Here is a 26705-nt window from a genome sequence, read left to right as displayed (position 1 = left end):
ATGGAGTGCGCCATGTTGTACCGACATGCTTCTACGGTAACCTAGAGCAGACAAACAGCATTAGACAGCAAGTGTCTGAAATCTGTAATCGCAGTTGCTATCTTAATTGTACGATATGACCTTAGTTGTACATAATCAAAACCATTTATTAATCCATCAAGGAACCTCATCACTTGACACCTGGCTACTTGATGCTGTCGCAGACTATGACATTTTGGAAGTACCAACCGGCTCATTACAGGCCTTTGAAGTTCATCTGAGCTTAGCCTGAGTCTTTGGAGAGAGAGAGGGCTGGAGGGGGGATATTCAGTTGTTTGCAATCTGCAAACTCGAAATCCTACACACATGCATACATTACACCTTTAATTCAGACTTTAAAAAATGCTGACATTATTTGCGGTTCTGAGTTGTAGGCAGCTCATTATTTTAGCAGTGTAGGGCAATCTATTTACAGCATCCTACCAAGTGGTTGTAATATCATAATATCGGCAATTTAATTTCACAGCAAATTGTTATGTTTTTTTTCTAGTCAATGAGCCGGTTTGTAATTTAACTAAACTCGAATTTACAGCAATTTCCCAGCCTGAAATTGTTATTTGCCCTCCTGTCAACTGTGAACATTTCTGTATTTTTGTTTGTCTTAAATAAAACGAAAGAAATCTCAAGACACCCAAAATTGCACGTTGTATGATCACTTGCCCAAATACATAAAAAAAATAATTATGTATGTATTTTCTGGTACAGTGATTTAAACATTTCTGCCTTATTTCCTCCTGCGGTTGTCCAGGCATTGTTCCTGCCACTGCTTGCCATCTCTCTATTTTGATGATGTTTGGCAATAAAATACTGAATATAATTATTTGAGCGCAGCAGAGGGCTCTCAACGGCTGCGGCAGCCATTACACCGTAGGAGAGACCTGTTTGGTGAAACATTTATTCCACGCTTGATGTTTCACGTCACATGTCTTCCACCTTAATATCAAACTACTACTGGCAGACATCTTGAGGCTTTGGTTCCTTGAAACTTCTCCTGGATCGGAGGGAATTAGCTCCTCAAATCCTCCAGTGGGCTAGTTTCAATGGCAGACCTGCTGTTACCTCATCGCTGTGTGTGTGTGTGTGTGTGTGTGTGTGTGTGTCTGTGTGCGTGTGTGTGTCTGTTTGTTTGTGTGTGTGTGTGTGTGTGTGTGTGTATGTTAGCTGGTGTGTGTGTGTGTGTGTGTGTGTGTGTGTGTGTGTGTGTGTGTGTGTGTGTGTGTGTGTGTGTGTGTGTGTGTGTGTGTGTGTGTGTGTGTGTGTGTGTGTGTGTTGGTTTTCCTCCCTGACCGTAGCTCAGAGTTCACTGGTGTCTTTTTTTAATCAGTGCTTCGGTCCGTCATTACAGTGTAATTAGCATGTTTACATTCAATTAATCCGCATCAAACACTCTTTCTGTTCCTCTGGACCTTGTTGCATCAGTGTGCTGGGTACAGTGTGTGTGTGTCTGCTCTGTGATCTATAATTCTCACCTGGCAGCCTGCTTTTGCTCATTACGAAACGTGGTGTGGGAGACCTTGTGACTCAGCACTGTGTGTTGTTTAGGTTGCATCATGGAATCATAAATAATACACCGTCTCTCCCGGTCTCTGCTGAGCTTACATCTCTCGCTGCGTTTGGCAACCACAGCTGAACCAAAAAGCTCGGGATGGTTGGAGGCAACCCAAAAAACTGGAATTAACATATTACTGCCATTAGGAACAGCTCTCTCATATTCACCTTCAAAGGCACGCCTGACGGCATCCTTTACTAGACCACACTCAGAGCAGCTTTAGGTTAGATCCCGAGAGTTGTAGAGAGAGAGAGCAGATTGGGGAGAAGAGAGTACGATTTTTGGAAGAAAACGCTGGTAAAACGTGCCTTCCATCGGAAGCTCCCTCCCTCTCAACGTTTCTCTGCCAATGAGAAGCGGTGCGTTGCGTTAGAGCACCTGTGATTGGCCGGCAGGATGGATTCGCAGTCAAAAATTAGAAATTGGCTCACACCGAGGGAGGCACACGCTGCCAACTCCGAACTGATATCCTCAAAGCGCATTTCCCCCACTAATCGCTGACGGATGGATTCGCCATTTCTAACAAATTATACTCAAATAAAAGCTCTTACATCTTACCCTGGGTACTTTGCGCAGAACTTATACTTGTTTTTCCTCACAATTTCGATTTTGCACTCAGACCCGATATGTCGGTTGACCTGGACGCTGCGTAGCGAGGCTAGCCCAGAACACAGCGTCCAGGCGCCCTGACGCTGTCAACAGAGCGCGGGGGGCCTGGGATGCTCAGCGCGGCTGTCAGAGAACCCTTCAGAGAGAGATGGCTTCTGCAATTTCACAGTGATTGCCCCAGATCACTGTGAGGGAAGGATTTATGATTACAACCACCAGTAGAATATCTATCAGCGTCTCCTCGTCCCCGCCCTTCCTCCTCCTCCACTGTGATGACGAAGAGCGCAGTGGGGGGGTGGGGGGATCTTTCTCTAACTCAATTATTATGCAATTACAAGCATATTAAAACAAGCCACTGTGTAATTACGAGGTTTAAACGTTTGGTTTTCAGTTAATTACCGGGTGTATCCACTTTCGGTTGGCTGTTTAAGAAAAATACGCTGTGTTATGCACACCGGTCCAGCACGGGCATATCGTCACATTGGGGTCATGTCGGGCTTAGTGACCTCTTCGCTTGACACTTGTTTCTACGTACATCCTTACTGTACCGACAGCGATATACCGTTGATTATCTTTCTTCTGACAAATGTACTAATTGTCAGTCTCTTTGGATAATGGCGTCTGCTTAATGCCCCTAAATGTAAAAGTAAACGTAAATGCTGCAGGAGAATGATGGCCGTGCACCCCTGTGTGTTGTGACTCTGTCCTAAGCAATAGGTTTGGATTCGTGCCCGGAGCCGCAGCCCCCCAGTAACGGCCAGAAGGTGGGCGACCGCTACACGGTGGGCGACATGGTGTCCTTCCAGTGCGACCAGGGCTTCACCTTGCAGGTACGTGTGTTTTTTTTTTTCCACTGCTGCCATTCCCATGTGGTACCGCGGTCCGGAACGCTACGCTTTGGGATGTGGGGACATCGTCACAGAGGGGGGGTTCGTCACCGCTGCAAGGGCTTTGTGTGTGTGTGTGTGTGTGTGTGTGTGTGTGTGTGTGTGTGTGTGTGTGTGTGTGTGTGTGTGTGTGTGTGTGTGTGTGTGTGTGTGTGTGTGTGTGTGTGTGTGTGTGTGTGTGTGTGTGTGTTTGTGATGTAGTGAGAGACGAGGTCCAAGTTGTTTTTGTGTGGGAGTATTTGCTGTGTGTTTGCTAGCTTGCTTGCATTACACGATTAGAGATTAAAAAGTGTGCGGGTAAACGCATGTGTTTGCGTGTGAACGCATGTGTGTGTGTGTTTGTGTTTGTGAGTTTATGCGTGTGTGTGCGCGCGTGCAGACGAACGGATCCCCAATGCATATGTGTGCACTTTTACAAAGCAGCTTTCCCCCTCTCTCTCTCTCTCTCTCTCTCTCTCTCTCTCTCTCTCTCCCCGTGCGGGCCGGGTTAAGATAGCCGTGACGTCTCTGAGCAGCAGAGCCGTGCAGCGCCCAGGGCGACGGGCAGTGTTAACAGCAGTCCACCTAATCCCCCTCGCACTCATATTTTTTTCTCCCCCCCTCTCCCTCACATTCACTTTACCACACAGCCCGCGGAGCAGGCTCCTCTCCTCTACCGTCCACACATCTACTGACCCAGACTTACCCTGGCAGATCGGCACCGGAGGCCATCGCACAAACCCTCGTTTGTGCGAATGCTAGAATGCTTGTGAATCCAGCCCCCCTTCGCTTTTCTGTGTCCCCCCCTTTACTCCCAAACTGATGTGAATGATTTAGGATCGCAGCAAGCGTCGTTACGTCGCCCGCACACCCGGCTCCACAGGCAGCCGGCTCGGGGGATAATTGGTGGATGTGTGTCATTTATTTAATGATTTTCAATAAGTGGATACAATGCTGTATATCCTGACTGATCCTCAAACAGCGTGCGCCTTTCGTAAGCAGTCTCACCAACACTCATACATCAAAGCTACTCCGGGAGAGAGATGTTTAAAGGGGAAACAAAAACACAACACGCGAGGAAAAACCAGGAGCCGAAAGATTGGTCAAGCAAATATTTTGAGTGTTTACCCTGTGCAGCTCTGTTGGTAAGCTCTTCTCTAGTTGTTTTTGGCAACAGCCGGGTGCGTGTAGTGTGTCTTGCTCTTATTGTTCTTGTTGTTTTTCTTGTCTCCCACAGGGTAATGCATATATTACGTGCATGCCTGGCCCTGTCAGAAGGTGGAATTACCCCGTGCCCCTGTGTTTAGGTAATGTATTCCCCGGTACAGGCAGGGTGTGTGTGTGTGTGCACGCCCATCTGGTTGGAGATCACATCATAGATACAGGAGCCACATTTGCAACTCCTAAAGTCTCTCTGCCCCCCGGCCTTCTATGCCTGTTGGTTCTCCCGCTCTCGCTCTTTCTCCCGCTCTTCGATCCCCTCTGTTTCCCTCCCTGGTCTCCCTCTCACTCCTCCCTCTCATTAACGTATGCGCTCTGAAACACATTAACACTCACTCTCACACACATGCACATGCAGACACATACACACACACAGACTTACACATGCCGACACACACACGCAACTACGCACATGAGCACACATATTCACACCCACACGTACAAATGCAAACACAAACACACACACACACACACACACACACACACACACACTTTGGTGTGTGCACACAAATTCACATACATACGCAGACACATTCACAGGCAGAACCACACATGCCGAAACACACACGCAACCACGCACGTGTGCACACACACACAATTACGCACACACACACACACACACACACACACACACACACACAGACATGTCCGTGCCTACACAGACATACACATGCCGACACACGCGCACACAACTTCAAACGCATGCAGAGCAGCACGCGATCCTACGTCAGAGGACTTGTTGTTCCATTTAGGGACGTCTCGGTCCCATTCCAGGGAGATTGTCAGCCATGAATCGATAGCCCCCCCCCCACCCCCTGCCTGGCTTGTCTCCAGTGCCGTTAGAGCCCTGAGCCCCCCGACGGGAGTCTGCAGGCCCCCTGACAGCTCTAATGGGGGTCTCCGCGGCGACAGATGACAGGGAGATGCAAGCTCCACACTTTACTAGTTAGGCTCTTTATGAGCCCCCTCATGGCACAGTCACACGATACCACACACACACACACATATACACTCAGACACACACACTACCGCACGCGCACGCACACACACACACACACACACACCATTCCACCTCCATTACACACGCCCCGTAGCAAGAAATATCAAAGCACTCAAAGGACACATGTGCACTTGCATATGCGCACATAATCTCCCATGTATAATTGGTATTTGGTACACACTCAAACACACACAGTCACACACACACACACACACTTCGTTTCATCAAGGGAACGACAAGTCAACGCACACGCACACACCACCCTCTCCACACTCCTCATGTAAATGCTCTCTGGCTCTGGCGGAATGAGTCCGACCTTCAAGCGAAGACGGGCGGTGCTATTAAGTGTGTTTCTTCCTCTCCTCTCGCCTGCCCGCTCCTCAGTCATTACGGTCGCATTAGTGGTGCAGCCACTCCATAAAGCCCCACCTCCCCACTGTTTAGTTACATAGAGGAGTCGTGTCTATGTCACTGATGGTGATAAAGACCGTGTACCCCTCCTCCTCCTCCTCCTCCTCCTCCTCCTCCTCCTCCTCCTCCTCCTCCTCCTCCCCCCTCCTGATGGGGTTGTTCCTCCGCCTCTCAACCCAGATGACAACCCCAACCTCTATCACTGCCACTGCCTCCTCCACCACAAAACCAACCCCATCTCCTCCACCACCACCTTCACCACTTCCACCTCCACCATCACCACTAACGCCGCCAATACCACTACCTCCTCCTCCACCTCCTCCACCACCACAACCTCCACCACAAAACCACTACTATTTCCACCACCACCTCCACCTCCAAAACCTCCTCCACCTCCACCTCCACCTCCACCACCACCACCACCTCCTCCTCTACCACCAAACCACTACCTTCATAGTACCTAATACTACCTCCTCCATCACCACATTCTCCACCACCACACCCCTGCCAGCTGCAGCAGCACCGCTGTATGGGGCCACTTAGCCCCGAATAGGCCTGTCAAGTGGGGAGGGGGGGCGGGACTCCAGCCACCCGCTTACATCCGTACCTCCAGTGGCTGTAATTACATGAACCGACAGGCCTGTGTGTGTGTGTGTGTGTGTGTGTGTGTGTGTGTGTGTGTGTGTGTGTGTGTGTGTGTGTGTGTGTGTGTGTGTGTGTGTGTGTGTGTGTGTGTGTGTGTGTGTGTGTGTGGAAGGGCTGGCTGTGAGGTGGTGTGTGGAGGAGGGCATGACCTTCAATCTGTTGTTATAGAGACGAGTGAGAGAGGGAGCGAGAGAGGGAGGGAGGGAGAAAATAAGAGGGAGAGAGGTGGAGGGAGAAAGTGAGGGAGAGATTGGGAGGCGGGATGTGTGAGGCGTTGGGTGGGGGGGGGGGGGGGGGTGATCTGCGGACCCGGAGAGACGTGTGAAGTAGCCAGCTCCGTAGGTGCTGTGTGTCACTCTGATGAACCCATTCACCCCCTCTGTACACACACCGACACTAACACCCTCTCTCTCTCGCTCTCTCTCTCTCGCTCTCTCTCTCTCTCTGGCGCTCTCTCTCTCGCGCTCTCTCTCTCTCGCTCTCTCTCTCTCTCTCTCTCTCTCTCTCTCTCTCTCTCTCTCTCTCTCTCTCTCTCTCTCTCTCTCTCTCTCTCTCTCTCTCTCTCTCTCTCTCTCTCCCCCTCCCTCCCTCTCTCCCTCCCCACTGGTTTTAATGCCCAGGGTTCCACAGCTGGGAGCGTTCCCGTGTGTGTTGATACAGAGTCTAACACGATGCACCGCCCAGTAGAAGATAAAGCCGTTCACACACACAGGCTTGAAATACGTGTGTGTATTTATGTCCACATAAATACAAGAGATTATTCTGGAGACATATATTTTGGGGGTGCACACAAAGGGAAGAACATTCCCGTATTGTGTAGTAAGTGTTTGAATAAGTAAGCAACATAAAGGGTTACACTCCAGCAAACACTTCAAGTACATCATGGGTACGGAGAGCATCGGCTCCTCTTTGATGTACCCATCATCCAGGAGAGCCCGCACACACACGCACAGATAGCATGCACGCACAGGCCCACATATACACAGAGATAACATACATGACACACACACATAACGCATGCACTAACACACATAGACAGACAGACATAATACACACACGGCCACACACAATGATAAAATACATCATACACAACACACACACACGCACACACACATAACGCATGCACTAACACACATATACAGACAGGCAGACATTATACAGACCCACACACACAGAGACAGACAAACACACACACATGAAACATTACACCTAACAAACACACACACATAACACACACAGACATGAGGCACACACACAGACAGACAGATGGCAGACGGACCGACATAACACACACACACACACACACACACAACACACAAACAGACACTAACAATAGACACGCACACAGCCACCAGCCCCCCCTCGCCCCCACCCACAGACACACACATGCAACACACCAACACTTGGTGTTTGAGTGTTTGATCATCTGTGCTTTCCTTCATCCTTTCCCTTCTTATCTTGTGCCTTTGTGTTCTTCTCCCCCTGTTGACGGGGGACAGCGGTGACATGCTCTTCTCCCCCTGCCCCCCCCCCCCCCCCCCCATGCAGCTCAGTGCGGAGGCTCCATGACAGACTTCACGGGCGTCATCCTCAGCCCCGGCTTCCCAGGGAACTACCAGAGCAGCCTGGACTGCAGCTGGGGGGTCCAGCTCCCCATCGGCTTCGGTCCGTCTCCAGCCCTCACCTCGCTCTCGGCCTGCCTGTCTGTCTGTCTGTCTCGATGTCTGTCTGTCTGTCCGTCTGTCTGGATGTCTGTCTCCCTCCCTCTCTCTCCCTCGGTATGTCTGTCTGGATGTCTGTCGTTCTGTCACCCCCCCCTCACCTCTCTCTGTTGCCGTCTGTCTGCCTGGATGTCTCTGTCTCTCTCTCTCTCTCTCTCCCCCCCCCTCTTTCTTATTCTCCCTCTGTGCATCAGTCGGCCTGTCTGTCTTTCTGTCTCTCTGTCTGTATGTCTTGCTTACTCTTTCTCCGTCTATATTTCTCTCTCTACCTCTCTCGCCTCCCTTCTTGCTCTCTTGCTCTCTCTCTCTCTCTCTCTCTCTCTCTCTCTCTCTCTCTCTCTCTCTCTCTCTCTCTCTCTCTCTCTCTCTCTCTCTCTCTCTCTCTCTCTCTCTCTCTCTCTCTACACTGCAGTCACCTCAGTGTTCTTTCTGCTCGTCCTCATTCTCCTCTCTTCTCCTCTGCTCCACGGTGTGTGTGTGTGTGTGTGTGTGTGTGTTCTGTGTGGCCGGTTTTGTTTTCCCTCCGCTTATCTTTGACCCCTCCGGCTCCAGGGCCCCTCTCATATTCTTCCCCATTGCCATTCTCCACTCCCCGCTCCCTTCACTTAGCGTTCCCTAATTCAGACCCGTCGTCGTGGTTATAAGATGTTTGTCTTTGTGGCTGTCAGACACAGCCAAAACAAAACGGCCAAAACAATGTTGTGTACTCTCTCTCGATCATTATCTCACTTTCTATAGCAACCACTCCCACTTCCCCCTCACTCACAAAGTGTTTGTTGGTTTGTTGATGTTAGTTGGTCTTTATTTGTGTTTTGTTGCTTTGTGTTGGTGCTTGTTAGTTGGTGTTTGTCGGTTTGTTGGTGTTTGATGGTGTTTGTTGAAATATCTCAGTGTTTGATGGTTGGTGTTTGCCGTTTTTTGTTTATTTGTTGGAGTTCACTGGTGTTTGTTGGTGTTTGTTGGTTGGTGTTTGTTGATATTTGTCTGTTTCCTGGTTTGCATTTGTCTGTTTGGGTGGTGTTTGTTGGTGTTTGTTTGTAGATGTTTTTAGCAGTTTGCCTGTGTTTATTATCAGTTGTAGGTGTGTGTCTGTGATTGTTGGTGTTTTTATGTTTTTAGATGGTTTTCTGTGTTTATTGGTGTTTGTAGCTGTTTGTCGGGACCAGAGTGCAGTAACCTCCTCTCACCCCCCCTCAGGCATCCACATGCAGTTCCTGAACTTCTCCACCGAGGCGGTGCACGACTACCTGGAGGTTCGCAGCGGTAGCCTGGACGCGGGCACCGCCGTGGACCGCTTCAGCGGGGGCGCTGTGCCCGAGGCGCTCTTCAGCACCACCCACGAGACCACCATGTTCTTCCACAGCGACTACTCCCAGAACAAGCCCGGCTTCCACATCGTCTACCAGGGTAACGGGGGAGGGCGGTGTGTGTGTGTGTGTGTGTGTGTGTGTGTGTGTGTGTGTGTGTGTGTGTGTGTGTGTGTGTGTGTGTGTGTGTGTGTGTGTGTGTGTGTGTGTGTGTGTGTGTGTGTGTGTGTGTGTGTCGGTGCGTTATGTGTAGTGTAAGTGTGTGTGTGTGTGTCGGTGCGTTATGTGTAATGTAAGTGTGTGTGTGTTTTTATCGTGGTGTATATGTGTGTGTTATGTGTCTTTCTGTGTTAAGTGTAGTGTCTTTGTTGTGTGTCTGTGTGTGTTATGTGTAGTTTCTTTGTTGTGTGTTAGTGTGATATTCGTTATGTGTATTTGTAGTGTGTGTTAGTACGGGGAGGTTGTAAGGTCACAGTCACTTCTAGCCACTCAATAAAAGCCTCTATAGAAGGCGGCCCGGGGTGGTTGTGTTGGTGGATCTCATTGGCCCGCGGCCTTGTGCATCGTATCGAGTGGACAATAGTGTTAACCACGGGAAACCAAGGCACTGTCTCAAAAGTGCAACAGCCAAGCTGCTCTGATTGAGGCTTAGGGAGCGTGAAATATCTTACATTATCCTGTTTCAACCCAGTCTCACGGAAATATGTGACACTGTCGCGTCACGTCATTTAATCTATTCATTCTTGATCTGGGACACGTAATTTTAATTTTTTTATGATCATTCTAAGAGAAGAGATGAAGCAGATACCTTTTTTTCCGTTGCGGTTTGCCTACAGAGCAGCACACCTGCATTCAATATATCTGTGAATTGTCACAATTTCCCAGAATCAAAGGTTAAAGTAGAAACGGGTGGCCAAAAGCTGTCATATTGTTAGAAATTTGTGCTTTTGGCACGAAAATATTGAAATGACGTGTCCCAGATCACGAATGAAAAGATTAAATGTCGAGACAGTGTCACGTGTATCTGTGAGGTTGCCTGTTGGGTTGCCTGTTTTCATATTTTAAAAAAGGCTCCCATGACTGCGGTGGTGAAATTTCGTGTCGAACTACACAAGCCGAATCAGACATTCATGAGTTTCCTCAACCTCCATTGTTAAAGAAACATGGACTGAATGGTGATTTTTTTTTTTGTGCCTCTTTTAGGAATGGGTAATTAATGGCGTTAACCTTCCCTTTGTATTGTAACGGAACAGCTTTTGAATGTTGTCTATTTTCATTCCGCCAGTTTTGTTCAACAAGAGCTGCATTTTTCGATGTGCTTTGTCAAAACGTATTTGTTTGCCTCTTATTGTGAAGCCAACCAAGGGTTCGAGGCTACAGCTGTACAGAATCAAGGCTGTGTTTTCAATCCAACTTCCAAACTCTCAAATCTCTCCAAAAAGGGCATACTGTGCCCAAGGTCAATAATCGGCTTTAATTTAAAAGATTCAAGAAAGGTACAGATCCTTGGAACCCCGAACCCAGCCCTCTCTTTACCTTCTCCTTCCTCCCCCAGCCTACGAGCTGCAGAGGTGCCCGGACCCGCGTCCCTTCCGGAACGGCATCGTGATCGGCCGGGACTACAGCGTGGGGATGACCATCTCCTTCGAGTGCCTGCCGGGCTACACCCTGCTGGGGGAGGCTTCCCTCACCTGCCTGCACGGGGTCAGCCGCAACTGGAACCACCCCGTCCCCCGCTGCGAAGGTGAAATCTTTGGCCGCCCTCCCACCTCCACCTCCGCCGACGGATCAGTCCGTTAAACGTATAATCAAATAACTGAAATATCAGGGCTCTTTGTTACCTCCTCCGCCACAGACTCCGTCTCCCCTCTACGCGGCTTAGACCATCACATTTTTTTATGGACTACTTGCTGAACTATAAAGCTGTACGCGCTGTTATTGTGATAGATGAGCCCCACACAAAAATGTTTACTGCCATTACGATTATGCCTCTCTCTCTCTCTCTCTCTCTCTCTCTCTCTCTCTCTCTCTCTCTCTCTCTCTCTCTCTCTCTCTCTCTCTCTCTCTCTCTCTCTCTCTCTCTCTCTCTCTCTCTCTCTCTCTCCTCACTTTCTCTCTTCCAGTCTCTCTTTCTCTTTCTCAATCTCTCTCTCTCGGTCTCTGGCTCTCTCTATCCCTCTCTGTTGTAAATTTGAGAGAAATCGCTTAAACGTTGTTCAAAGAACGAAGGTCTTGTTCTGCGGCCATGACAGAGTGTGCCGATGAACCCAGCAGAACAGCACTCAATGACCTGGTCCGTTCGCTAGGAGTTGGTTTGGGAAACCAAAGAGAGATCCAGGAGCATTGTCAGTTAATATTAAGATATAAATATATATATTATTGACTGTGGGGCGGGTCAGTGCCCGACCGCAACAAGAGAGGCTTTGTGGATGTCAACATATTCCCTCGGACATGGTTACGAAAGCAAGCGCTTTAGTGTCAGAACCTCTCAGGATAATCCAAGAAGTCCGTGCCCCTCAGAAACTGTCCCCTTCAGTCTCAGACACACACAGACACACTCACACACACGCACAGACACAGACACACACCACACCCAACATGCGACAACGTGAAGTTATAGTTCTTTTCATAAATACATAGCACTGGTATGCTATTGCAGCATGTAAACAGTGTAAAGAGTGTACTGTATGAAGATGTGACTGTACGCATTACGCATTGTCTGTCAGGTACCAGTGGTGTTGTGTGAGATGGTCAGTGATGGAGCGTGTGTGTGAGTGACTTGAAGGGGGCACTGGCTGCAAGTTGAACCATCTGTGAGGACTGACCCCTGAACCCTATCCTTTCCTCCTCCTTCCCTCCGTGCAGCTCTTTGCGGCGGGAACATCACGTCCATGAACGGCACCATCTATTCCCCGGCGCACCCTGGGGAGTACCCCAACTTCCAGGACTGCATGTGGACGGTGCGGGTGCCCCCGGGATACGGCATCTACATCAACTTCTCCGTCATCAACACCGAGCCCATCTACGACTACATCACCGTGTGGTGAGCTGCCTCCCCTGAGCCCTCCCGAGCTAACCGTCTGTCTGTCTGTCTGTCTGTCTGTCTGTCTGTGTGAGAAGAGCCCATCTTCGACTACATCACCGTGTGGGGAGCAGCCTCACCACACTCCCCTGAGCCCCTCCTCAAGTTAACTGTCTGGTTGCCTGTGCGTCTCTCTCTCTCTCTCTCTCTCTCTCTCTCTCTCTCTCTCTCTCTCTCTCTCTCTCTCTCTCTCTCTCTCTCTCTCTCTCTCTCTCTCTCTGTCTCTGTCTCTCTCTCTCTGTTTCTCTCTCTCTGTCTCTCTCTGCCTCTCTGTGTCTCTCTCTCTCTCTGTGTCTCTCTCTCTCTCTCTCTCTCTCTCTCTCTACTTACTGTCTGCCTGCCTGCCTGTCTGTCTGTCGCTCTGTCTGAGCCCATCTACGACCACATCCCTGTGTGCTGAGCAACCTTCCTCAGCGCTCCAGAGCTAACTATGTATCCCGTATCCGCGGCGCTGCGTATCCCGGCAACACGAGGAGAGACAGGGCCGCGTTCGCCCGGGAGAGCGGGGAGCGTTTAGTGAAATATCAGGCGACAGAAACGTGTGGTGTGCCACGCGACAACAAGCGAGTTGTCGTCGTTGTTTGACGTTAAGTACCACACAAACACGCAGTTCAAGTGTCAGAACTCTGCATCACATTTCTACCCGACAACAGGTGTCACACTGTGGATGTCAGCGGGGGGGGTTGGTTAATATTCCTTTCTTCTCTCTTTCTTAAAAAGAAAGATAATATCGTTTTTTTAGAGGCTGGCTTGCACCGTGGCTCCTATCAAGACTCGGGGGGGGGGGGGCCCCCTCGGTTTGATTACACACACACACACACAGACACAGACACAGACACACACACACACACACACACTCAACAGTTGCAACAGTTTGAACAATGGGAAGATAAACTCCAGAAGGGGGTGGGGGCGGGGGATGGCGATGTATTCCGAACCGGGATCGGTGGTTGGAACACCGTTGCTGCTCCCTCACAATTCCGGTGCGCAGTCCCACACAAACACAGGCTTTAATGAGCACCCGTAATGAGATTTAGTCAGGGTTAGTTTGTGAGGTATGGTTGATGTTCAGTTTTACAGACCGATGGACCAATCCTCCCTTTTACGGCTAACAATTGCGAGGCAGCAAATTAACTTGTATTCCTGGAGGACTCCGCTCGCTGGCAAACCGCCGCAGCCGCTGTTCGCCGTGGCGCCCGCGAATAAAACAATCCCTCGTTTATCACCGCGGCGCTCCGCGTTCGCACCCGGCGTCGCCACGCACGCCGACTCGACACGCGCTCGGCAAACACTAAGCTTGTTTTTTATGCACCCACTGCAAAATCAAACCTTTATAGACCCGGGGGTTTACATCGACTCTGTAATGACGGTGATGATCCATGTGTTGTCCCCGTGAAATGCGGTTGTTGCTCTCTTTTAAATAGGATGCATCGGTTGTAGGCGTCGGTACAAAGCAAGGGTCTTTCTGTCGGGGGGGCCCTTAGACCCGAACCCGAGACCTCTCCTATCGATCGTTGTTTTTGGATATGTTTCCACACAGGTCCTCAGCCACGAGCATGTCACCGAGGAAATTAGATATCGAAAATGTTTTACCTTGGTGTCTCGCGGTCTTAAATAGACCGCTTTTTTCATACATATTTCTCTCTTATCCGACTAATAACCGTAGCGGTGTCAAGACTCTGCTTTCGCCGCGGTGGAAGCAGTATCTAACCGCGTACGGCTTAGTTTAATCGAAAACCCTTTGAACTACACGCCGACTGACATTTACCTCCTGCCTTCGCTTGGAAATGCGAGTTATGGCATGGAGGGCAGCGGCCACAACGCCGCCGCCCCCCCCCCCCCCCCCCCCGTGTCTCCGAGCCCAAAACAAGCCAGAGACGGTGTCGGCGTTTATGACTCGGCAACAAAAGCACCACCTTGTTCCTGTTTCATATTTAATGCAGAGAAATGTGGTCTGAAAAAACTTTATTTTGCAGACGAAACCACAAAATCTCACCCCTCTCGCTCTCGCTAGTGCTATCACTTACCTTCGCATCGTGGTTGCCTTTGCCGTTGGCAGGCTCCTAGCTCTCCCTAAGGGGGGGAGACGGGGGAGGGAAAAGGCCCCAAGATACCTGGGGAAGGGGAGCAGGATTTGGGAGGGGGGGATGCTTGCTTCGATGCACAGTTGGTCAAACACGGTTGTCGCTTTCTCGCTGGTTTTAGCCCTCATTTGAGCGAAGCATCGGTGCCCTTGAGGTCTAAGAGTCGTTGCTCTCTCGCAGGTTTCAGCCCCCGCACGCGCCTAGCATTGAAGCAGTGGAGCTGAAGCCTCAAACGAAACAGCCAGGCGGGGGTTTAAATCCCCCACCTGGCCGCCGCTTTCCCCTTCGATCAATCTCTCGGAAAGGAAACCCTGACGGTGTTCGCAGACTGCGCAATTATTAAAAGAACCAGAGTTCTCAACCTCTAGTTGTAATTAACAGGGGTAATTGTTCAATGGATAGCGTAGTATACTATGCATGCAAATCAATTATTAAATAGCTTTTACTGTTATTCAGGGCTGATAAGTGCATCGACATTTTTAAATGCATGGCAACTACTATTGGTTAGTTGAAAATAATAATCATCATTGAGATTGAACATCTCTTCCAGTGTCCTTGCCAAGACAGGCAGTAGTAGCCTACAGTCACACATAGCATACACACAAAAGATAAGAAAAATAAAACAACTCAAAAAGTCAAAATGTGCAAGCTTTCGGTGTATATATGCGTTGGCGCTTGGCACATGCGCATTTGAGTAATTTGAGTAACTGGTGCGACATGCCTGCTATTATAGCAGTACGATATTAGCTGCATGGAAACGTAAATGCTGGAGGTTTGCTGTGAGTGATGCCGTCTGAGTGATATTTTCCCGGCACACACATTCCTTTCAGGGCATTCTCTCGGTGTGCAAATGTGGCAATTACAGATAATGGAGGCGGACGAATGCTGCTTACTGCACAGCTTATTTGCCTATACTAGCGATCAAAGAGGAAGACGAGGACTCTCCTTCATATAGGTGCTCTTGTACACGCCTCAGCCCCGTGCCTTGACCAGTAATGTCGCGCTGTATATACAAGTGCTTTATGGGGTAAGTGCTTCCTATGCTAGGCAGCACTTTTCCAACTGTAACTCACGTCAGGTTGCGTTATGTGCGTCGTGGAAAGCAACATGTGGGACCCCTGAAGGCTGAGTGGCTTCTGTTGGTAAATGGCTAACCTGTATTGTGATGTATATCATTATTTTTTACTATTTACTAGAGCTGTCAAGCGATTAAAATATTTAATCGTGATTAATCGCATAGTTAACTCACGATTAATCGAGATTAATCGCAAATTATTTTTCTATGCTAAATATCCCTTGATTTTTTTGTCCCATAATTCTTCTCATTTTAATTATCTTATCAACATGGTGAAGTGCATCGGCTTGCCTTGTGCAAATGATTTTTTATTGATAACAACATTGGCATATACTGATCAAAACAGGACGATACAAAAAAAGAGCCTATAGTGCAATTAAACGACTGCTTTGAACAAATGTCATTTGAACATAGCAGTCAGGCTACTGCTTCTATGTTTTGAGCCAAAAAAATAAATAATATTTTTTATTTCTTTTAAATAAAACAATTGCTTTAATCGCGCGATAATTTTTTTAACGCCGTTAAAATTGGTTTGCGTTAACGCCGTTAATAACGCGTTTAACTGACAGCTCTACTATTTACCCTTATTGTTCATTTTACGTCAGACTATGTGAGAGGCAAAACAAGCCTTTCTTTATTTCCTGCTGCCTCTTGGGCTAACATGAACTAATATTCATATCAATAAAAAGAGGGATTTTTGATTGCTTTGATTCATGTCCAAAATGAGGTCTGACGCTCTGACAGAATATCATTCAGAGGCTGAAATGACCCCCGGTGTTCCTTGATCTCCACTAAATAACTAACTAAGTGACATTAGGTAAGATTGCTTCTAATCTCTCTCTCTCTCTCTCTCTCTCTCTCTCTCTCTCTCTCTCTCTCTCTCTCTCTCTCTCTCTCTCTCTCTCTCTCTCTCTCTCTCTCTCTCTCTCTCTCTCTCTCTCTCTCTCTCTCTCTCTCTCTCTCGCGCGCTCTCGCTCTCTCGCTCTCTCTCTCTGTCTACTTCTTCTCTCGCTCTCTCTCTCTGTCTACTTCTTCTCTCGCTCTCTCTCTCTGTCTACTTCTTCTCTCTCTCTCTCTCTCGCTCTCTCTCTCTGTCTACTTCTTCTCTCTCTGTCTCTCTCTCTCTCTCTCTCTCTCTCTCTCTCTCTCTCTCTCTCTCTCTCTCTCTCTCTCTCTCTCTCTCTCTGCAGGGACGGCCCTGACCAGGCCTCTCCCCAGATTGGCCAGTTCAGCGGAAACTCTGCCCAAGAGGGCGTGTCCACCACCGCCAACCAGATCCTCATCAAGTTCCACAGCGACTTCAGCACCAGCGGCTTCTTCGTGCTGTGTTACCATGGTAATCTCTTCCCTCTCCCCGCCCCTCACCCACCCTTCTTCCCCTCCCTCACTCCTGCAAAAATAACTACAGACACGCACGCAGACACACACACACACGCGCACATACACACACACAAACATACACACACACAAACACACACAGAAACACACAGAAACACATACACACACACACACACACACACACACACAGAAAGACATACACACACACACACACACACACACACACAAACACACACAGAAACACACACACACACAGAAACACACACACACACACACACACACACACACACACACACACACACACACACACACACACACACACACACACACACACACACACACACACACACACACACACACCTTCCTCTCGCTATCCCCATCCCTATAATGGCATCGGCAAATTGCGATAATGGCAGTTATTCATTTGATCCCCGCGCCCAAACCAGGGCCTCCTGTGGGGATGAGTGGGTGCTAATGGTGAGCGCGGGGCGGACAAGAAACTCTTCAGTCGCCCATTCACTTCCTGTTTACTTAGATTTGTGCCCTTCTTTTCTCACCCCCGGTTTCCATCTGCCGCATTGTGCTATTTTTCCCGTTATTTATTTCGTCGGAGCTGTTATTCCGCTCCTTATCCTGTCGGCCTGCACTCCTCTCCCCTCTAATGATGAATGATGAATGGCTTCCGATGGCCGTTCTCTGGCCGTGCTATTAAAGGAGGGTTGGAGGAGGGAGGAGGGGGAGAAGAGTGGGCAGCAGCACCACTGATGAATGATTAAAGAGTACCTGATACTGGTTCAATGACCAATGATCCTTTAATTACACCGCGGCCGTAATAGACGGCAATTCATGGTCTAATCTGGTTCTAGTCTGATGGGCAGGGTGGGTAAGAATGGGGCTGAGGGGGAAAAGGATCCACACAACACACTCACACAGCCGCTACGGTCCGCTAACACCGTCTCTCGCGCACACTCACAGGCGATGTGTTTTCATGCGATCACAGGCGGCCTGATTGCCGTGTCTCTCACCCGTGCCTTCTCCTTCCCCCCAGCGTACCAGCTGAGAATATGTCAGCCACCGGCGCCTGTGGTCAACGCCAACATCCTGGCGGACAACGAGGAGTTTGAAATAGGTTTGTCACGCTGTTGTTTCGTTGTTCTTTTGTGTCCGGATCAAAGATATGATGGCGGAATCGAACACAGTATATATGGCATGCAGTTTAACTTTCGGTCGTGGTTTGTGTGATGGACAATTAGAAAAACTAGACATAAGTTTAACACAACACCCCAAAAGATATGAAAAAGATCTGCTCAAAATGAGTTAATAGCAAAGAAAATAGCAAATCTTAAATAAATTATCAACTTCTTAAGGCCAATTTCCACTGGAAGCGGCACGGCAGCGAATCGTTCGCCGAAAATAATAGAAACCATTAAAGTGAACGTAGGCTATTCCACTGGATACGGCACCGGCACGGCACGGAACCGTCCCCAAACCGGCACTTCGTTTACGATACTTGCCTCTTCTATTTCTGAAAGTTGCCGGTTCGCTGCCGTGTCTCAGAACACGACTACAGCCAATCAGTTTGCGCTCACATCGATCCTTATGCAATTCACAGGGTATTGTAATATTATACAGTCTATCTATGGTATGGTATCAATAGCTAATCAGTGGCAAAGAAGAATTGAAAGTCCGCGTCGATGCCTCGCAAGTCCAGTGTCGCGAGTGGACGTTGCCATGACATCTACAAATCATAGGTCTACCGTATTTAATGGGTAATGTGTATGGTTGATTATAAGGTAGGCCTATGTATATATATATATATATATATTATAATGTATATTATAATATATATGGTTTGAATATAACTTGTGAATAATATTGTATGAATACTTATTATAATTATGCACGTCTTGAACCATCTGTCGGAACGTGTCCGTGCCGCTTCCAGTGGGGATTGCAGTACGGAACACAGCCGCTTCGCTGCCGTGGCGCTTCCGTGCCGATTCCGGTGGAAATTGGCCTTTAGTATTTACAAAGTGTTCAATCACAGTAGCATAGTAGTAGCAAAAATAAGTAAATAAGCACGAAACAAATGTTAAAGAATAACTTATTTTTCCTTTGTCAGCATTCTTTGATTGACTTCGAATCACGTTACGAGGAAGTACAAGCTACACCATTCAGCGAGGTTTGGGCTGACGGGGGATTGAAACCCCACCCCTACGATCAGGGGTCTATCCGGGGGGGGGGGGTTTATTAGCTGACTTTGAGATGCATATCAGGGACACAGGATATGTGGCAGGAAGTGGGAGCGCGAGCGCCCATCCGCCAGAGATATAAAAAGAAAAGAGACGCGAGATGAAATGGAAGGCACGCGCCCACAAAGCTGTGGTGAGCCTGCGGCCCACAGAGCCACCATCCAAAGCCAGCCCCGGCCGATAGCAGCACTACGCTCGGAGCGGAGGAGATCACTCAAGATAGCGCTGATGTGAAATATAACTGTGTTCTGTCGGTATAAATTGTATAGTCTGCAAATTATGACGCAGGCAGATGTATTATTGAACGTTGATTTGACATCGTTGCGGATATGATAGTGTGCATTCTGTCGCTCTAAAACAAACAAACTACAGCAAATGTCTCTTTAGACAATCATTCACATTCAACGATAGGATTTACGGTAAAACTCGACAAAATAATTGCGTGTAGTGTTGATGTGTTGGACGCACTACACCACAAGTGCAGAGAGCATTTCTCAACTGCTAGATTCCTAATTATTCGTTCTTTCGTATATTTATATATTTTGTTTGTTGCATTATAAGTAGTATCATAGTCTACTTATCTACTAAATAATGTAAGCTTTTACCAGAGCCCTTCTGTCTGGGGTGTATTCTCTGCTTAACATTGCGTCACTTATAGTTCTGATCGTAACTGATAGGTCCACGTGACTTGATAAATGCATGTTTTAAATGTAAGACTCAGTTTGATATTACACAAATGTCTTCTCTAAACCAATCTAAAATGAGTCAGCACATTCTAAGACATATTGCAGCATACCACCTGCAATAAAAAGAGAAGAAAATACATCAAAAGAAGATTAAAGCACGCCACACCACACGCTGTCATGCTCAGATGGGGAAATAGACAGAGCTGGGTTGGGGGTGTCGACACTGGGGCGGCCCTCGCACACAGAAAGGCACGGGTGTAAACCGAAAACACTGGTAGACACAGAGTAGTCACCATTATCGGTTCTAGCCCTTACATAAGTGAAGCATCAAAGCACTTGTAGACACACTGCAGCAGTCACACCATCACAGTTTGTAGCCCTTGTAGGCTTGAAGCATCAAAGCACTAGGTACACGGTAGTCACACTGTCATAGGTTGTAGCCCTCACACAGGTGTAGAATCATCGGTCGAGGTGAGGTAACAGGTCGCAGGTGTAGCCAAACTGTCACAGGTGTTTCCCTCAGCAGGGCTGGGCGCACACGGTCTATCAATATACCTTTTTTGACATTGTTCTGAGGCGATAGTCCATGTGATTACTTGAAACATCCCTTCTGTGATATGTGATGTTTATTATGCGTTGTTAGATCCTGTTTTTAGATCCTCACTGATCCAATGTGTAGTTCTTTGAAGTTGGTCTACTGATGCTGATGTTTTTGTTTCTAGAAGTAAGCCGTCTTTCACCTCACCGTGATTGTGTATTCATGCCTTTGTAAATCCGAGTTGTCGTTCCATTTACAGCTGTTCTGTCTCTTTGAAGGGGAGTGACCGTATTATATATTCATTGGGCCATATGCTGCAACAGTCACCTTCGTCTGCCTGTTCACCCACTTCTTACACATGCACATCCTCACACGCACACAAACAAACACACACCCACACAAATTGTCTTTGTTTACATTGCGTTGTGTTGCTCTGTGTCCAGGTTCAGCCCTGTCACTCCATTTTGTTCTCTCCTTCCTTCGACTCTCTCTCTCCGTTCCTCCTCTCCTCGCCCCATGAGGGTGTTTTGATCACGTCGGGTGGACTCTGCTCAGCCCTGTCCCTTCCATAATACATTGTGTGTTGCTTTAGAGATATTACTAATGAGGTCTCTGCGGAGGAGGGGGGCTGCTGTGATGGCTGAGCGGGGCTTGGTAGTTTTGTTGGACGACGGCAGTGCCTAACCAGCGTCTGGTCTTTTGAGTGGGAAGTGTTGTTGCATGCCTATACTGGTGTGTGTCTGTCGCTGGCCTGTGACTGTCCAGATGCCCGCAGCTGTCCACAGGCTTTATAGTCTTATTAATGCAGTGCTTATGCTAACTATGGGAATATAATTCCAAATCGGAAAACATTTAGATCATTGTAGAATCGTATTGTAGAAGTTTTTATACTGATTATGCCATAATTAACATATTCTCTTTTTGTGTTTGTGTTTGTGTGTGTTTGGCCCCCCCGTGTGTGTGTGTGTGTGTGTGTGTGTGTGTGTGTGTGTGTGTGTGTGTGTGTGTGTGTGTGTGTGTGTGTGTGTGTGTGTGTGTGTGTGTGTGTGTGTGTGTGTGTGTGCTTGCATGTGATTGCGATTGCATGTGTGGCTTTGTTTACGTGTGAATGTGTTTGCCTTTTTTATGTGTGTGTGTGTGTGTGTGTCTTTGGTACGGTGTGACTGTGTATCTGTGCGTGTGTGCGAATGTTGTGTGTGTCTGCGTGTGTGATTGCATGCCTGTGCCTTTGCGCGTGTGTGTGTTTGCGCGTGTGCGTGTGTGTGTGTGTGTGTGTGCGCCTGCGTATCTGCGTGTGTCTAAATGTTCTCACAGGGGACATTATCCGCTACTCGTGCCTGCCAGGGTTCACTCTGGTGGGCAGTGAGATTCTGACCTGCCGGCTCGGAGAGAGGCTGCAGATGGATGGACCGCCGCCCGTCTGCCAAGGTTGGCCTGCATGTATATGTGTGTGTGGGTGTGTGTGTGTGTGTGTGTGTGTGTGTGTGTGTGTGTGTGTCTATGTGAGGGAGAAAGTAAGTCAATGTTTGTGTGGATATATTATGTACCCACCCCCTCCTCTCACTCACTCACTCACTGTCTCTCGGACACACACACACACACACACACACACACACACACACACACACACACACACACACACACACACACACACACACACACACACACACACACACACACCAAACTCCATAAGCACCTGTCTGTGTGTTTCTTGGCACGCGTAGACGCGCATGTGTCCGAAGCCAATCTGTCGCGGTCAGTCACGGGGAGCCTCGGCATCCATTCTCGATGCATCATTTACCAGACCGCGAGCGGGCTCCAAGCAGGCACGCCTTCGGTGCCCCCTCTGGCTCCCCGTTCTAATTTATCAGGGCCCCTCACACCCAATAAGCCCGACTCTCTGGACCCTCCCGAGGGAAGCTGGGTTTTGTTTGAGTAGTTCTTCGCCTTTTTTTCATTTGTAATAACGCTGCATCACTTATTCCCTAGTTTGTTGTGAAAAGTTAACGCGGCGGTTGTCATGTTGTCCTTCGATCAGGCCCTTTTATCACCGACCGCTCAATACCATCGCTGCGTTTATTGTTTGTGTTCAAAGTTTGCTTTTCTTCCCTTTTTGTTGTTGGCTGTTTGTCTGCTCTGATGACGAACACGGCAAAATAAAGAAAGACATTACGATGCTGAAAAATAGTTTCGTCAGTTTTGTTACTTGTTATTATTACAAACGTCAATCTGCTTACTCAAGGCCAGCTGTGCAGGTTTAAACCCTTATTTTGATCAGTGACTTCACACGTCACTACAAGTATTGTACAAACAAACCTGCGATGTTCATTCTATTCAATAAATCCACAGCCTTGAATATGAATGTTTTTAAAAAGCTCCAAATAGCGTCTAATATATTAAGGCAACGTGATGTGACATTGGCAGCTCTCCATTCTGTCGTGTGCTCAGGGAGAGATTTAATAAAATCGCAGGTGAATAAAATGTGTCAGCTGGAGCATTATAATTGGCAGTACAGTTAATCTTCACCTTGGCCAATCTCGCTTTGAATTACCAGCTGTATTGTAGGTTCTGTGTGTCCCACAGTATTTCAACATGACATTTGGAGACGGCTCTTGAATGCCGGCTGGGGTAGGGGTTCCTGAGAGAGGGGGACCATAAGGGTAGGACTTTGAGCCGTTTAACGGTAATAACGGCTGGTGAAACTCGTTCTCACGACGTATTTAATATCCCCGAGGATCAATCATACCGTTGATGTTTTTTGTTCCAAATACGCAATCTTAAAGAAGTACGAAGCCCCCTCGAAAGCCATTTCACATTTACATTTTGATTTAATAAGCAAACTTGACAGGCTGGTTCGCCCACTCGGTGAGCTCGGGTGAAGAACCCATTTCCATTTTTCCCTCTGGATTTAACTGGCAGGTTGGTAGGATTTGCTCCTCTGGTTATTTTAAAAGGCTTCATTGTGATTCCATCGATCAACCGATTGGCTATTGATCCAAGTCTACGGAAGATTATTCAACGGCCGCGGTTGCGATGTTATTTTCACTTTCAGACACGGGCACAAGGCTCCGTTCACGCGGGCACTCGTATCGGCATGTTCGGATGAAGATAAACCTAATCTGGGCTGAGTGGCTTCACACGCGTGTGGATGGGCTGCTGCAGCCCGGTGTGATATGTAGCAGCGCCCGGGAAGGCACCACTGAAGTTGTTAATAGGATTTCCGCTCGGATCGAGGTGGATTTCTGTGCACAGCGTTAGGCACCGCTTCGACATTGTTAGGACTATTTTAGAAATATACCCCCGGCCGTTTCAAGGATCACTTTGTGCTATTGTTCAATTTTTTTCTCTTTTGCTATTGCTATTTTTTGCCTCATCTCCAGCAAACAGAATTGCTTACCAAAGGGCCTAAGGTCTTCCTTTTCCCGCTGCATTATTCCACAGCATCCACGGTTAGGCTGTAAAGCAAATTGTGGACTGGAGAAAATACTTTTCTCTCCACTTAATTCCCACCTTTTGTTTTTCATCAGCTTGTCCGTGTCGTGCAGGTAATTGTGTCTCATGCTTGGGTGATAATACCGTGGCCTTGCATGCTAGCAAACACTCACACACGCGTGCGCGCACACATAAACATACGCAAACACAAACACGTGCATGCACAAACGCGCATACACAAACGCACGCACGCATGCACCCACGCACACACCTTTTCAAGGATTACTTTACAAAAGCTAAAGCGATCCATGGATGTTAAGGAACAATCCCCCCCGGGTCGCTGCCGGATCTTGTTTTGCTGCCAACTCATCCGTGTTGCCCCACCATCCTACCTCCTTCTCAGTACCTACCACGCCCCCCAACCTCGCTGCGATCCCTCCACTCATCCGTTTTTCCGCCTCGTCTCACTGTAACCTCGGTGTTCACGACAAACACGCACAATCAGAAGAAAAGGTGATTTTGGATTAAGGTTAGAGCCTCCGCTAAGCAGAATGCCGATTGGCTGACGCGCTTGTGGTTGGGCCCTCCCCTGTTGCCGCGTCGCAGTGGCAGACTCTGTAGTGCGAGCCTTTTTTATCCCATGTTTCCCGCCTCACTTCTAGTTTAAAGAACCTTTTTTTTTCTCTTTGAAAAGCCACAAGAAACGGAATGCCAAGTGGAATGCTTGCATTACGGTGGTTAATGTGCAGCATACGCTGTGATGGTGGTGCTCACCCAAATGAAGGTGTTATGAGTATATTATGTTGAAATATATATGTGTATATTTGTATATGTGTGTTTATATATGTGTGTGTGTATGTATATATATATATATATATATATATATATATATAGGAATATATGTGAATTTATACTATATATGTATATATATAGTGTGTGTGTGTGTGTGCATATATATATATAGCACAGTAGTTATGGAGCCAAAATATTGTTTGGTGCCTTCATCTTGAAACTGAAATCTAGGAGTGCTACTGTTATACCCTATATGTGTGTGTGTGGGTGTGTGGGTGTGTGGGTGTGTGGGTGGGTGGGCATTCTTACATTGAAAGAGCAATTGACATATTTATGTCCATGGCCAAGTGTTGAAGGGGCGAGTTGTAATAATATAGATGTGGTGTGTGTGTGTGTGTGCGTGCGTCTGTGTGTGTATATGTGTTTGTGTGTGTGTGTGTATATATATGTATGTGTATATATATATATATATACACACATATATAACAGTTGCTCCCCTAGATTGTCAGTTTCAACATGAAGTCCCCCAACAACATTTGGGCTCCACAACCACTGTGCTTTACAATCTCCATCACATGAGTACACATATGGCTTTACTCGTGCCTGGATCCTCAAAGACGTCGAAAGATCCCCTAAAGCCCTTTTTAAACCGCCAGCCTCATGCCTCGCAGTAAGACGCAGCTTGTTTTCCTGCAACACTGTATTATTCAAGATTATGGCGCCAGTGTGTCAATGCAAGTTAAACACTGGCATCCACCGTGCATATTTAGCTCTCGGAGAGCCCTTTGTCACATCATTTTAGTGCCCCATTCTGAGTCAAATTTGTACATTATATGTCAAGTGTGTTGACTCATGCGGTATTAAAACCCCCCAGCGGCATAATACTGCAGAGCATAAAAGGCACAATCTGGTCAGTGTGTGTACCACACTCAATGTCGCTCGGCAGCGCAGCCTTCAGACACACTCTGAAAGGACCAGCGGAGAAGACGTGGCCGTTTCATTATCTCTGACGCACTCGAAACGAAACGAGACGGTGATGAATTCGGCGGCAAAAGCACAATGGAACTGATAAAACACAGCGGGGCGTGTGGCTCAGGAGGTAACCGGAAGGTTGCTAGTTCGTTCCCCGCCGATTGTCGAGGTGTCCCTGAGCAAGACACCTCATCCTAACTGCTCCCAACGAGCTGATTGTCGCCTTGCACGTTTGAACGGTGAACCCTTCATGTGTTTATGAATGGGTGAATGTTGAGGCAATATTGTAAAGCATTGTTTTCTAACCAGAGTGGCCAATGGTTAGAAAAGCGTTGTATAATTGCAGTCCATTTACCATTTACAGCGGCTGGCCGTCGTTTATAACCCTGTTGTAGACTGAGCGCGGGGGATGGATATTTTTCTGCGATCGGACGATTTGCAATAAAATAATTTACAATAGCTTCGGCTAAGTATACCGACTGCGGGGGAGGGGAATCAAATTATGTTCTTTTGCGGAATAGCTGTTACACCGTGAAGGTCGTGACACCGCTGGATCGATCGGCCATGATACAAGTACCCGTGTGTGAGAGAGAAGCGATGTATTAGGTTGCGCTATTCATCCCCTCAAGGAGTGTAACGGTCTATTTAGATAAATGAGGGGGGACAAAGGTGCACTTTGACGTGGTGCGTGTGAGCTCTGTCGTATTGCTTACCTTTTCTCTAAAAAGGTTCCCCGGACACACCGATGGCAGCGCTAATTCATCAAGGCATTAGCAACATTGTCACTGAGTCATTGTACTTGCTAGCATAATTATTGCTAATGACTAGCTAATCTATATCGTTCTAATTAAATGCCTGTTTCTTTCGCTGAGTGTGTCGCTGGTGGTGGTGGTGGTGGAGGTGGTGGTTGTGCTTGTAGTTTGGCAGCAGGATGAGGACCTGGTGCTTATACAGGTCACCTCCCCTAGGTGCCTCAAAGATATGCATGTGGGAGAACTTACCCCACATGCATCTGCTCTCCCTGCGTGTTCGGGGGGAACAAGCTAAATATTCAAGGCGTGCCCGTCTCTGAGGTGCTAGTTAAAA

General features: G+C 48.0%; 1 protein-coding gene across 1 annotated transcript in view; it reads left to right on the top strand.

Moving 5' to 3' along the window:
• LOC130392233 (CUB and sushi domain-containing protein 3-like) overlaps positions 1 to 26705 on the top strand; it is a 232674-nt gene that overhangs the window by 130710 nt on the left and 75259 nt on the right. Inside the window, 9 exon segments of the mRNA XM_056602701.1 lie at positions 2909 to 3027; positions 4301 to 4370; positions 7889 to 8005; positions 9259 to 9468; positions 10924 to 11112; positions 12234 to 12411; positions 16800 to 16945; positions 17996 to 18076; positions 21738 to 21851. Of these exon segments, the coding sequence (XP_056458676.1) occupies positions 2909 to 3027; positions 4301 to 4370; positions 7889 to 8005; positions 9259 to 9468; positions 10924 to 11112; positions 12234 to 12411; positions 16800 to 16945; positions 17996 to 18076; positions 21738 to 21851 (1224 nt within the window).

The sequence above is a fragment of the Gadus chalcogrammus genome, chromosome 11 (genome assembly GCF_026213295.1).
Source record: "Gadus chalcogrammus isolate NIFS_2021 chromosome 11, NIFS_Gcha_1.0, whole genome shotgun sequence".
NCBI classification, from domain to species: domain Eukaryota; kingdom Metazoa; phylum Chordata; class Actinopteri; order Gadiformes; family Gadidae; genus Gadus; species Gadus chalcogrammus.
The sequence above is the reverse complement of the archived record's forward strand: the minus strand, read 5'-3'. Positions and strand labels throughout refer to the sequence as shown.